This window comes from Chelonia mydas, chromosome 2 (assembly GCF_015237465.2).
Source record: "Chelonia mydas isolate rCheMyd1 chromosome 2, rCheMyd1.pri.v2, whole genome shotgun sequence".
In the NCBI taxonomy this organism is placed as follows: domain Eukaryota; kingdom Metazoa; phylum Chordata; order Testudines; family Cheloniidae; genus Chelonia; species Chelonia mydas.
This window is the reverse complement of record NC_057850.1, coordinates 119078119-119090147: the sequence shown is the minus strand read 5'-3', so window position 1 is coordinate 119090147 and position 12029 is coordinate 119078119. Positions and strand designations below refer to the sequence as shown.

General features: G+C 42.8%; 1 protein-coding gene across 1 annotated transcript in view; it reads left to right on the top strand.

Moving 5' to 3' along the window:
* Positions 1 to 11241, top strand: part of PHLPP1 (PH domain and leucine rich repeat protein phosphatase 1) — a 219163-nt gene extending 207922 nt beyond the window's left edge. The window contains exons 15-17 of the mRNA XM_007058813.4: positions 638 to 832; positions 3385 to 3613; positions 9269 to 11241. Of these exons, the coding sequence (XP_007058875.3) occupies positions 638 to 832; positions 3385 to 3613; positions 9269 to 10384 (1540 nt within the window). The 3' untranslated portion in view covers positions 10385 to 11241. The remainder of the gene's footprint in view (positions 1 to 637; positions 833 to 3384; positions 3614 to 9268) is intronic.
* The last annotated feature ends 788 nt before the right edge of the window (positions 11242 to 12029 follow it).

Genomic DNA, 12029 nt, shown 5'->3' with positions numbered 1-12029 from the left:
AATTTGAGGATTGAATCTTCCTGTCTGACAGCTGTTCAGTTGATCTTACTCCAGCTGTCAGTGGGCATGCGTCCACGTCATAAAACCCATGTCACAGCTTATCCCATGTTGGCAGCCTCAACAGAGGGGCCAAGGTGTTATATGATCTGAACTACCCTCTCACTCCTAAAGGCACTTGTTTCCGTACTTTGATGAAACGTGTTCAAGGGGGCAGTATGGAGAAGCTTGCTTTACAGCTTCCTATGCTCACTTTTCATGGGTAAACCTAAGAGTAAACAGTGCAGTAGCTTTCTCGGGTTTTACTACTATTTTTTTAATCACAAAAATAAAGACTGCACTTCACATGCCAGAAAAGTTGAAAAATCATTAGTGGGTCTCTGTTTCAACGTCTTTGTTACTCTCTTTACCATGGAATTTAACAGTACCATAAATGCTACTTATGTTGTTCACTACCAGGATCTGAAGTGAAAGTGCATGACTCATGAAAAGTTTGTGATGCTTATTATAGTCTGATCTGCCTTCAAGCTGCACATCCTGGTCAGAACAATGAGAAAAGAATTGAGGAATGTTAAAATGCTCTTCTGTTACAAATGATTATTTATTAAAATACTATTTCTGGTTTTCCCTTTTTCCTTAGACTCTGTGTGGCAGCTCTTTCAGCGAATAATTTCTGTGACAACAGGGAGGCGCTGTACGGCGTCTTTGATGGTGATCGCAACGTGGAAGTGCCCTACCTTCTGCAGTGTACAATGAGTGATATCTTGGCAGAAGAGCTGCAAAAAACGAAGAGTGAAGAGGAATATATGATCAACACTTTCATCGTTATGCAGAGGTTAACCCCAGATCTTTAATTTTTGTCATCTTCCTCCATATGCTGATCAGTCAGCATACTTGCTTCTATCCCAGAGCTGTTTTTTCCACTGTTCTCTAAATGATTTTGTTTGCTAGCTTGTTACTGCACATTACTTAATTGCTTGTTTTTTTTTAATTCTGACCTGCTGTTCCACACGTCCTAAAGGGTTCATGACCAAGGAATGGATAGTTCTAGTCTCTTTTCTGAGATGTACTTAATTTCTTTAAAAGTCTCATTGTTCAGAATTGTTAATATTTAAGGTAGTGATGTGACTTTTGTTTCCTGAGACTGATCATCTTTAAACATCCCTCCCCCTTACAACTCACAAAGCCCAGCGTGGGTCTACCTGTCCCTCTGCACCAATTCAGATGATCATAAACATCAAAACTGTTGTTGAGGATATGCATTCTAACTGTTTAACTGCATATTTTCAACCCTAAAATTGAATTCTTCAAGCAGGCATAAAGAGATGGTGCTATAAGCATAATGTGTAGTAGGTGTTTTTGCAAAAACAACGAGGAGTCCAGTGGCACCTTAAAAACTAACAGATTTATTTGGGCATAAGCTTTCGTGGGTAAAACACCCACGTGAGTCTTTTACCCATGAAAGCTTATGCCCAAATAAATCTGTTAGTCTTTAAGGTGCCACCCCACTCCTCGTTGTTTTTGTGGATACAGACTAACACTGCTACCTCTCTGATACTAGGTGGTTTTGGTTATTTGAAAACCAGTGTATGCTGTTCTTGACCGTATAAGAGACTGTGTCTTGGGGAATAGAGTTGAATGAAGAGGATCAGACAAAAGGGAAGGAAGAGATGGGGAAAGTAAAGGAGAAGACATGTAAATAGGCTTGACTACATGGCCTCACAGTGTGGACTACGGAGGTGTGAATTGCTGTGTACACTAAAGGACTGTGTTAACATTAACTAGGCCCCTTCTAGTTTGTGCTAGCAAGGTCTACACAGGGCAGTTACAGTGCAACACTTCAGTGAACGCTGTGACCCACATAGTCCGCACTGGAGGGCCATGAATTCCTGTGTCTGAGGGGTTGTTTACACCATATTTGTCAGACAGTCACTTCCTGAAAAGATCCAATTCCTACATCAGGAAGTAGGAGCAGTAGGATGAAACTGAATCAACTGTACACAAGAAAAAAAGGGGTACTGTGCCCTTTGTTTCTGTAATATTGTGGCTCCCCATTTTTATTGTTACTTGGGACGTTGCCTCACTCTGACAGGTGTTGGAAGTGAATTCTAGGTATGAGGCAGGGAAAGTACCTAATAAGTGGCCTTACCCATCTCTTTAGATTTCCTTGAAATTATACCAGTTTTTCTGCAAAAAGATATTTCTTTACACGTGTCTCAAAGAATAGGCTAATCAACAATTCATAGAACCCAGAAATAGTATTGGTTCTAGTTGCATATATCCATTTATTGAGGGTTAGTACAATATTTCTGTTTCTCAAACATTCCTGAGCTAAAAAAATGCTAACCTACATCAGACCTTGGATAACTGAATTTGAATATTATCACCTCAGGGTTCTATACCAAAGTTCTGATCTTTGTTAAAACAAAAGAGCTAAGAAAGCTAGGAACGTTCAGTAATTTAGTTGTTCAGTTACTGCAAAGAAAGTGAAATAGGGTTAGAAGCCCATGCAGAGGGAGAGATGGAAAAATTGTTAAATACAATCAGAAATTAAATTGCAAAATGCCATAAAAAGTAGATTAGTTTTAATATGAGCAAGACAATACTTTGTATGCTTAAGACAGGTTTTGTCATTGAACTTTAGCCAAGGCTTTCTAAAATGACAAGTTAAAAATATTCTTCAAATGTGCCTGATAAGATATTACTTCTGGTGTGATAATAAGTTTGTGAATTAGTGATCTGGAGACCAGTTACAATTGGAAAGTGTTTTTTGTTGTTTTTAATGGTGATAACTGAAGTGTTCTAGTTTGTTTAGGTTAGATACTTTACTGTGGAGCTTTAGGAGTCTGAAAGTGCAGAAAAACAATGGTTAAATACTTAAAACTGAGTGGCAATAAGCAGTAAAACGTTGATTCCAGCTCTTTAAAAAATATATTGCTGTTTTGGAAACTAAAGCTTCATGTTCACAAATGATTATATTTTTAGATTCTACCTCTAGTTTTTCAATAGCTTCCTAATCCTTAAATTTCCTAAAGGTTTTCTGGGGGGATGTATAAGGTAAAATACTCTAGCTGTCTTGGTAATGCGATGACAAGAGACCAGTGGTACTGGGTTTGTGAGGGTTTTTTAATTGAGAATGGATCCAATTGAGGGTGTATATCTTCTTTCTTATAACACACTGCCCATGAGTTGTACATAACTTCCTCACGACTTTGGTATAAAGCGTCACAATCTGAACTGGAGTGCCTGTTCTTCCCAGTGAACCTTGAGAGTCTGTGTCCTGTGATTGGGATTGCTGAACTGTGGTCCCCTGCTCCTCTCTCTACTCTGATCTCATAGTGCAACTTTTCCCATTAATCAGCAAGTATTGCTTTGTTTACATTCCAGGAAACTTGGAACTGCAGGACAGAAACTTGGAGGCTCTGCTGTCCTTTGCCATATAAAACACGATCCCATGGACCCAGGTGGATGCTTCACATTAACCTCAGCAAATGTGGGGAAGTGCCAAACTGTTCTCTGTAGGAATGGAAAACCTTTGCCTTTGTCCAGGTCTTATGTGATGAGTTGTGAAGAAGAGCTAAAGAGGATTAAACAGCACAAGGCCATTATCACAGAGGTAAGAACTGTAGTGCTGGTGGAGGGAATGTTACAGTCTGCAACTTCCTCTAGAGACAATTCTGAGCAACACACCAAACATATTTCCTTATCATATAAATAATAACCTGTAGTTTAAAGACAGGTGCGGCTGTGCTGGAATTTCATCTTCCCCTTCCAGTATGTTTTGTGTCATGTGGTCCAGTTGCTGTTGCTCTGCAGAGATACTCAGCCAGAAAGGTCTGAGCATGCTGGCCTTAAACAGGGGAAGATGAGGAAACCAACCTTCTACCTGGAAGAGGAATTGCTGGGCTCGAGTAGGGATGAAGAGCCCATCCACTTTGTGTAGGGTGGAAAAGTGCTCAGAGAGAGCTTGGAATGTGATGTCTTTTCTTCTGTTTAAAAAAAAAAAAGGGGGGGGGGGGGGAGAAAAAAGGAGGACTTGTGGCACCTTAGAGACAAACAAATTTATTTGAGCATAAGCTTTCATGAGCTACAGCTCACTTCATCGGATGCATCCGATCAAGTGCGCTGTAGCTCACAAAAGCTTATGCTCAAATAAATTTGTTAGTTTCTAAGGTGCCACAAGTCCTCCTTTTCTTTTTGCGGATGCAGACTAACACGGATGCTACTCTGAAACTTTTCTTCCATAAGAGACTTTCTCTGCTCCTTCCTTCTATCTGACCAGCCAGGATGCTGACAGACAGCAGGCTGATTTTTCTGTCTCACGACAGAATATATTGTGCCAGCTATGGGCTTGTGCTCTGGCAGGCAGCTCTGTAGTAGAGAGACTGCAGCTTCTGCACAGGGAATCCATTCTGTGCTCACCCACAGATTGGAGGTTGAGTGAGCTGTTGAAAGAGTAGAGAACCAGTCTCCTCCCTTGGAAGATAAAGACCCAGAGGGCAGATAGCTGATGCAGAACATACATGTGGGAAACTGATCGAAAGCAGAAAGAGAGAGGAGCCCGTCCTTTTCTTTTTGGTGTACTGCATCCCTACTTAAGGATTTGATGCTCAGCCTACTGCTGTACATGCATAGATCTGTTAAACCTGCCAAGCAAAGGTGGTGGGGGATTAGAATCTAAAATGTGACATGCTTGAAGCGAGCCACTCCATCACGTACTGCAGATAACCAGGGAGCTGTCAGTATGTCCCTTTGTAAAGGAGAAGTTAATTCCTGCTTTAAATCTTAAAATGACTCATCAGTTTCACACACTTGGATGGCTTATCAATTCTGTCAGGCTTATTTATAATATGGAACCCTACCAGGCCAACGAGGTTTTTCTGTTCTGAGGCATTTTAAAGGCCTACCTTTTCTTAGTCTTCATTCACTTTCCTTTGGTTATTTGTTCTGTAGTGGCCGTTGCTGGCATCAGTTGGACCAAATGATTATAAATCATTGCCTTTGTGGTTCTCTAAATTAGCTGGGTTGGAGTTATCCCCGTCAAGGCTGGCAGGTAACCAAACACAACAACACTTGAGATGCTTGCTCTCCTTACCCTGCCAGCTCAGATTCTAACTAAGCCAGAATCTTGGGGTTTGAACGTACATGGGATGTATTTCTTAAATACACATTTTTAATGGTGTTTTCCCGCTCAGATATTACTCCTCCTCCCCTTGGGAAATCTCATATCTAAGAGGAAATGTAGTAAGTAATTGGGGTATGTAAAACATTTCACTACAGCTTAGCTGATTGGAAAACACAGACTTGCACTCTGCTATATTTGACTTGCATGCTTAATTTAAAGAATATTTTTAAATTGTACCTTTCGAAGGGCTGAGCTGAGATAAATAACGTACAGCTGCAGGAGAGATGCCATAACCACGATCCCATAGCCCAGGGGTGGCCAACCTGAGCCTGAGAAGGAGCCAGAATTTACCAACATACATTGCCAAAGAGGCACAGTAATATGTCAGCAGCCCCCACATCCGTTCCCCCCCCCCCCCACTCCCAGTGCCTCTGACCCACCGGTAGCCCTGCCGATCAGTGCCTCCCCCTCCCTCCCCGCACCTCCTGATCAGCTGTTTCGTGGCATGCAGGAGGCTCGGAGGGTGGGGGGGTAGGAACGAGGGCATGGTAGGCTCAGGAGAGGGGGCGGGAAGGGGTGGAGTGGGGACAGGGCCTGTGGCAGAGCCAGGATTTGAACAGTGAGCACCCCCCCACATATTGGAAAGTTGGCGCCTGTAGCTCCAGCCCCGGAGTTGGTGCCTAGACAAGGAGCCGCATATTAACTTCTGAAGAGCCGCATGTGCCTCCGGAGCCACAGGTTGGCCACCCCTGCCCTAGCCATTGTTCAGTATGGACTTGTGGGGGCGGAGAGGATCATACACAAGATAAAATACCTTAAGTGGGGGGACAGATCTGACTGGCTAACAAGACAGTAGCTGCATGAGCCATTAGCCAGAGCAGTGACCCCCACACCCTTATGCACAGTGTGTACCATTTGCAGGAGTTTAGGAGATGGTGGGGTGGTATAAGGGGTGGTTTTCCCTGGGCCCCCAGGTTGAGAGGCCCTCAAAGAAGGAGGTTCTGCAAGCCCATGTGTGCCACTCAGGTTTGGTCCCACAACTGCTCTCACTATGGAGGGACCATGGGGCCAAACCTGAGTGGTGGTGCTACCTCATAAACCGGGTCACAATGCCTGGAGCAGGGAGCCAGGCCCAGCCTTATGGGTGCAGGAGCCAAGCTGCTGCTGTGGATTGTGGTTGTGCATACCAGAGAAATGGTTCTAGGGGGGGCCTCAAGCTAAAGTTTATTTGCCCAATCATATGCTCCATTATGTCGTCGAGTAGCCTCTTGGGCACTAGAGAGACAGACCTGTGTATGTGACACCATAACTGTAACTTGTATTAAGTCCATTGAGACAGCATGGTGTATGAGCTAAGCATGAGCCATGAACTTGAGTCCTAATCCCAGTGCGTGCACTGAGTCAGTGTAGCCTTTTGCAAGACACTTCATAGAGTCTAAGGCCAGAAGGGATCACTGTGATCTAATCTCCTCCTGTATAATTCAGGCCATAGAACTTCCGCAAAACAATTCCTAGAGCATATTCAGAAAAACATCCAATCTTGATTAAAACTTGTCAGTGATGGAGAATCCACCACGACCTTTGGTAAATTGTTCCAATGTTTAATTATCCTCACTGTCAAAATTTTACACCTTATTTCCAGTCTGAATTTCTCTAGCTCAACTTCCAGCCATTGGATTGTGTTTTACCTTTCTCTGCTAGTTTGAAGAGTCCATTGTTAAATATTTGTTCCCCCTGTAGATTCTTACAAATGATAATGAAGTCACTCCTCAGCTTTCTCTTTGTTAAGCTAAATAGATAGACTCAAAGACCTCAATCACTATAAGGCATGTTTTCTAGTCCTTTAATCATATCTTCATAAATGATCTGGAGGATGGTGTGGATTGCACCCTCAGCAAGTTTGCAGATGACACTAAACTTGGAGGAGTGGTAGATATGCTGGAGGGTAGGGATAGGATACAGAGGGACCTACACAAATTAGAGGATTGGGCCAAAAGAAATCTGAGATTCAACAAGGAGAAGTGCAGAGTCCTGCACTTAGGAAGGAAGAATCCCATGCACTGCTACAGACTAGGGACTAGGAAGCAGTTCTGCAGAAAAGGACCTAGGGGTTATGGTGGACACGAAGTTGGATATGAGTCAACAGTGTGCCCTTGTTGCCAAGAAGGCTAACGGCATTTTGGGCTGTATAAGTAGGAGCATTGCGAGTAGATCGAGGGACGTAATCGTTCCCCTCTATTCGGCATTGGTGCGGCCTCATCTGGAGTACTGTGTCCAGTTTAGGGCTCCACACTACAAGATGGATGTGGAAAAATGGGAGAGAGTCCAGCGGAGGGCAACAAAAATGACTGGGGGCTGGAGCACATGACTTATGAGGAGAGGCTGAGGGAACTGGGATTATTTCTTCTGCAGAAGAGAAGAATGAGGGGGATTTGATATCTGCTTTCAACTACCTAAAAGGGGGTTCCAAAGAGGATGGATCTAGACTGTTCTCAGTGGTACCAGACGATAGAACAAGGAGTAATGGTCTCAAGTTGCAGTGGGGGAGGTTTAGGTTGGATATTAGGAAAAACTTTCACTCGGAGGGTGGTGAAGCTCTGGAATGGGTTACCTAGGGAGGTGGTGGAATCTCCTTCCTTAGAGGTTTTTAAGGTCAGGCTTGACAAAGCCCTGGCTGGGATGATTTAGTTGGGGATTAGGTCCTGCTTTGAGCAGGGGGTTGGACTAGATGACCTCCTGAGGTCCATTCCAACCCTAATATTCTATGATTCTCATGACTCTTCTTTGAACCATCTCCAGTTTATCAGTATCCTTCTTGAGTTGTGGGCACCCAAACTGGACACTGTATTCCAGCAATGGTCACACAAGTGTCAAATATTAGAGGAAAAATTACCCCTCTGCTCCTACTTGAGATTCCCCTGGTTCTTGATCCCGGGATTGCATTAGCTCTTTTGGCCGCAGCTTCACATGGGGAGCTCACGGTCAACTGATTATCTACCACGACCCCCAAATCTTTTTCAGAGTCACTGCTTTCCAGGATAGAATCCCCCATCATGTAAGTATGGCCTACTTTGTTCCTAGATGCATACATTTACATGTAGCTGTATTAAAATGTATATTGTTTGCTTATGCCCAATTCATGAACCGATCCAAATCTCTCTGAATCAATTACTTGTCTTCATTATTTACCACTCCCCCCCCCTCCCCCCCCAAGTTTTGTGTCATCTGCAAACTTTATCAGTAATGATTTTGTTTTCTTCAGGGTAATTGATAAAATGTTAAATAGCATAGTACCAAGAACCAATCCCTACGGGACCCCACTGGAAACACATCCACGTGATGATGATTCCCCATTTTCAGTTATATTTTGAGACCAATCGTCTAGCCAGTTTTTAATCCATTTAACATGTGCCATGTTAATTTTATATTCTTGTTTTTTAATCAAAATGTGGTGCAATACCATGTCAAAGACTTTACAGAAGCCTAGGGATATTATGTCAACACTATTAGCATATCATCCAAACTTATCATTTCCTCAAAAAAAGAGATCAAGTTAATTTGATAGAATCTATTTTCCATGAACCCATCTTGATTTGCATTATTTACATTACCCTCCTTTAATTCTTTATTAATAGAGTCCCATATCAGCCACTCCATTATCTTGCCCAGGAGTCACGTCAGGCTGACAGGCCAATAATTATCAGGGTCATCCTGTTTACCCTTTTAAAAATTGGCACATTATTAGTTTTCTTCCAATCATCTGGAACTTACCCAGTGCTCCGAGGTTTATGGAAAATCAACATTAACAGTCCAGTGAACTTCTCAGCCAGCTCTCAAAATTCTCGGATGCGAGTTATCTGGACCTGCTGATTTTAAAATGTCTAGCTTCATTAGCTTCTGTTCAACATCCTCCAGAGCTACGAGTAAAATGGAAAGTGTGTTATCAGCATATGATGAGTCTACATCTGTTTTTCCCCCAAAAACTTCATCACTCAGGCTCCTTATCTATAAAATAGATGGGATGTTTAGATGCCATACAGGATGTTGTGAAGATGGACATTTCTAAAATGCTTGTAAGATGTAAGTGTCTTTGTATATTCTCAACTTCGTGTCCTTTTTTTTTTTTTTTTTTTTTTTAAATTTCAGGATGGTAAAGTAAATGGCGTGACAGATTCCACAAGAATCTTGGGATACACCTTCCTTCACCCAAGCGTTGTGCCCCGCCCTCATGTCCAGTCCATGACCTTGACTCCGCAGGACGAGTTCTTCATTCTGGGTAGCAAGGGATTGTGGGACAGCCTCTCCATCGAGGAGGCAGTGGAAGCGGTAAGAAATGTGCCTGAACCACTGGCAGCTGCAAAGAAGCTTTGCACTTTGGCCCAGAGCTACGGCTACAACGACAGCCTCAGCGCGGTGGTGGTTCAGCTCAATGTGACGGAGGACAGCTTTTGCTGCTGTGAGCTTAATGGAGTCCCGCCTCCCAGCCCAGGCATCTTTCCCCAGTCAGTCAACGTAGTAATTAAAGACAGACCTACGGATGCTTTGGGAATGCCATCTTCCAGCAGCGGCATGGCCTCTGAGATTAGCAGCGAGATCTCCACCTCTGAAATGAGCAGCGAGGTGGGGTCCACTGCCTCTGATGAGCCCCCTCAGGTAGCCATGAATGAGAACAGCCCAGCATACCCCAACGAACAGCGCTGCATGCTTCACCCAGTCTGCCTGTCCAATTCTTTCCAAAGGCAGTTGTCCAGTGCCACCTTCTCCAGCGCCTTCTCTGACAATGGCCTTGACAGTGATGACGAGGAGCCAATTGAGGGTGTCTTTACCAATGGGAGCCAGGTGGAAGTGGAGGTGGACATCCACTGTGGCCGAGCAAAGGAGAAGCTGCTGCTCCAAGTGCCTGTGGAAGCCAGCGACGAAGGCATCGTCATTAGTGCGAATGAGGATGAAACGGGCCTTTCCAGGAAAGCCGATTACTCCAGCACTGGTACAATTGGGCGCCGACGGGGCAATGGTTCTGTGGCTCCTCAGGAAAGGAGCCATAACTTGATTGAAGTAGCAACTGATGCACCCCTCAGAAAAACTGGGGGCTACTTTGCAGCCCCAGCACAGCCAGATCCAGATGACCAATTCATCATCCCACCAGAGCTTGAAGAAGAGGTCAAGGAGATTATGAAACAACACCAGGAACAACAGCAGCAGCAGCAGCAGCGACAGTATCAGATGGATCAGCTGCCAGACTATTATGATACACCACTATGACCCAGTCTGCGTGCTGTTCAGAAATAAACTAACGAACAAGAAGACATGAGTGCAGGACCCAAATAGGGCTCACGTTACAGCAGGGGTTTTACTACGTTTTGTTTTCCTTACTCTACCACTACAGATAACTGCAGTTTCTCTTTGTTTGTTAGTTTTAATATCAACCGACGTTGTTCTAGAGATGATTTACCAATAAGATTTAAACTAGTTAACTTTCCCCTTAACATATCAAGTGTAAAAAATAAAAGGTTTAATATATTGCAGAGAGACATGATGTAATTTTTTTTAAATGGCTCGGTTTTTTTGTTTGTTTGGAAAGCAGGGCAGTATGCCAGTGCTAAATGATTAAGTAAAATTGTAATACTGTATTTCTTTGAGAAAGAAAAAGGCTTTTTTGGTCTTGAAAATGATAGACATTTGTAGAATATGGAGACTAACTCCTAGGAGTTGCTTTAGTCTTTCAGATGACTTAAGTCACTGAGATTCACTAATTTTCTCTGAGAGAACAGTTGATTGGGAAATTACTGTAAATAGGTCTGTGTTGTATAGCGAGGCTTAAAATGTTTTGTAGTCTTGGCATAAGGACACAACCTGAACTTACTTTTGTTTTCTTGACTCTTTGGGCCATGGTTGTCATACTGAGTGGCTGTACAAGTTACCTACAAATTTAGGTGGTTCTTAAACCGTAGAAAACAGCCTCTTTTTCTTCTGGTCTCTGTTTTTCTTCCTTTTACTTTTACATGCACATTTTATTTGTGTTCCTTATTGCTGCCACAACCAGCATGATTGTATAGAGCTCCTTTACTGTAGATCATTTACATACCAAGAGTTATATTAAAGCAGAATGCACAAATGAACATGTCATAACTTTTGTTATAATAAATACAAAATTTACAAATAATGAGAGTCTGCTTTTATGTCTGAGCAGCTGGATGTATGTATTTCCTGAACAAAAGTTCTTGGAGTTCTTTGGATTCATCTGGATAGCACACACTGTTTTTTAAATAGCTCCGTTTCAATTGTTCTGTGAAACTGGAGAATTTTACAAAGAATTTTAAACCTTGAAAATATAGGAATCTGCTGTAAAAATAAATCACTAGGTACTTTTACAGTGAAATCATATTTCTTATAAAGGGGCTCAAATTCTCTAGCAGAGAAATATTGCGTTTAATTCCTATTGCCTTTTTTCTTTCAGTAGCACTAATCTGTTGACAGAGCTTCCTCCAAAACACTATTGACGATATTGGAAGACTCAGGACCACCTATGGTCTGACTTCAGACCCCACCACCCTCTTTCAGAAGGATGTGGTGGAGGAGAGAAAGGGGCGAGAAGTCTGAACAATTTGAATTTGAGTTTAATGGTAGTTCTGTCTTTCGCAACAAGAAAAAAAAATTTTTTTTTCCTGCTTTATTTGAGAAGTTGAGAACACTCTTCTCAATCTCACTTTCATTTGAGTGCTGCAGATCAGCCTTATTTTGTCTTTGATAGATGGATCAGTGTTTAATAGCAGGTGACGTACCTCCCTGAGGCTGTGTTGAGTCAACATCTTGTAATGGGAGCATAATATGGGATAGGCTTCCCAGTCTGCTCCAAGGACCTGGTGGCAAAAAGGAGAGATTTCCTTTAATACAGCTTTTGACTAGC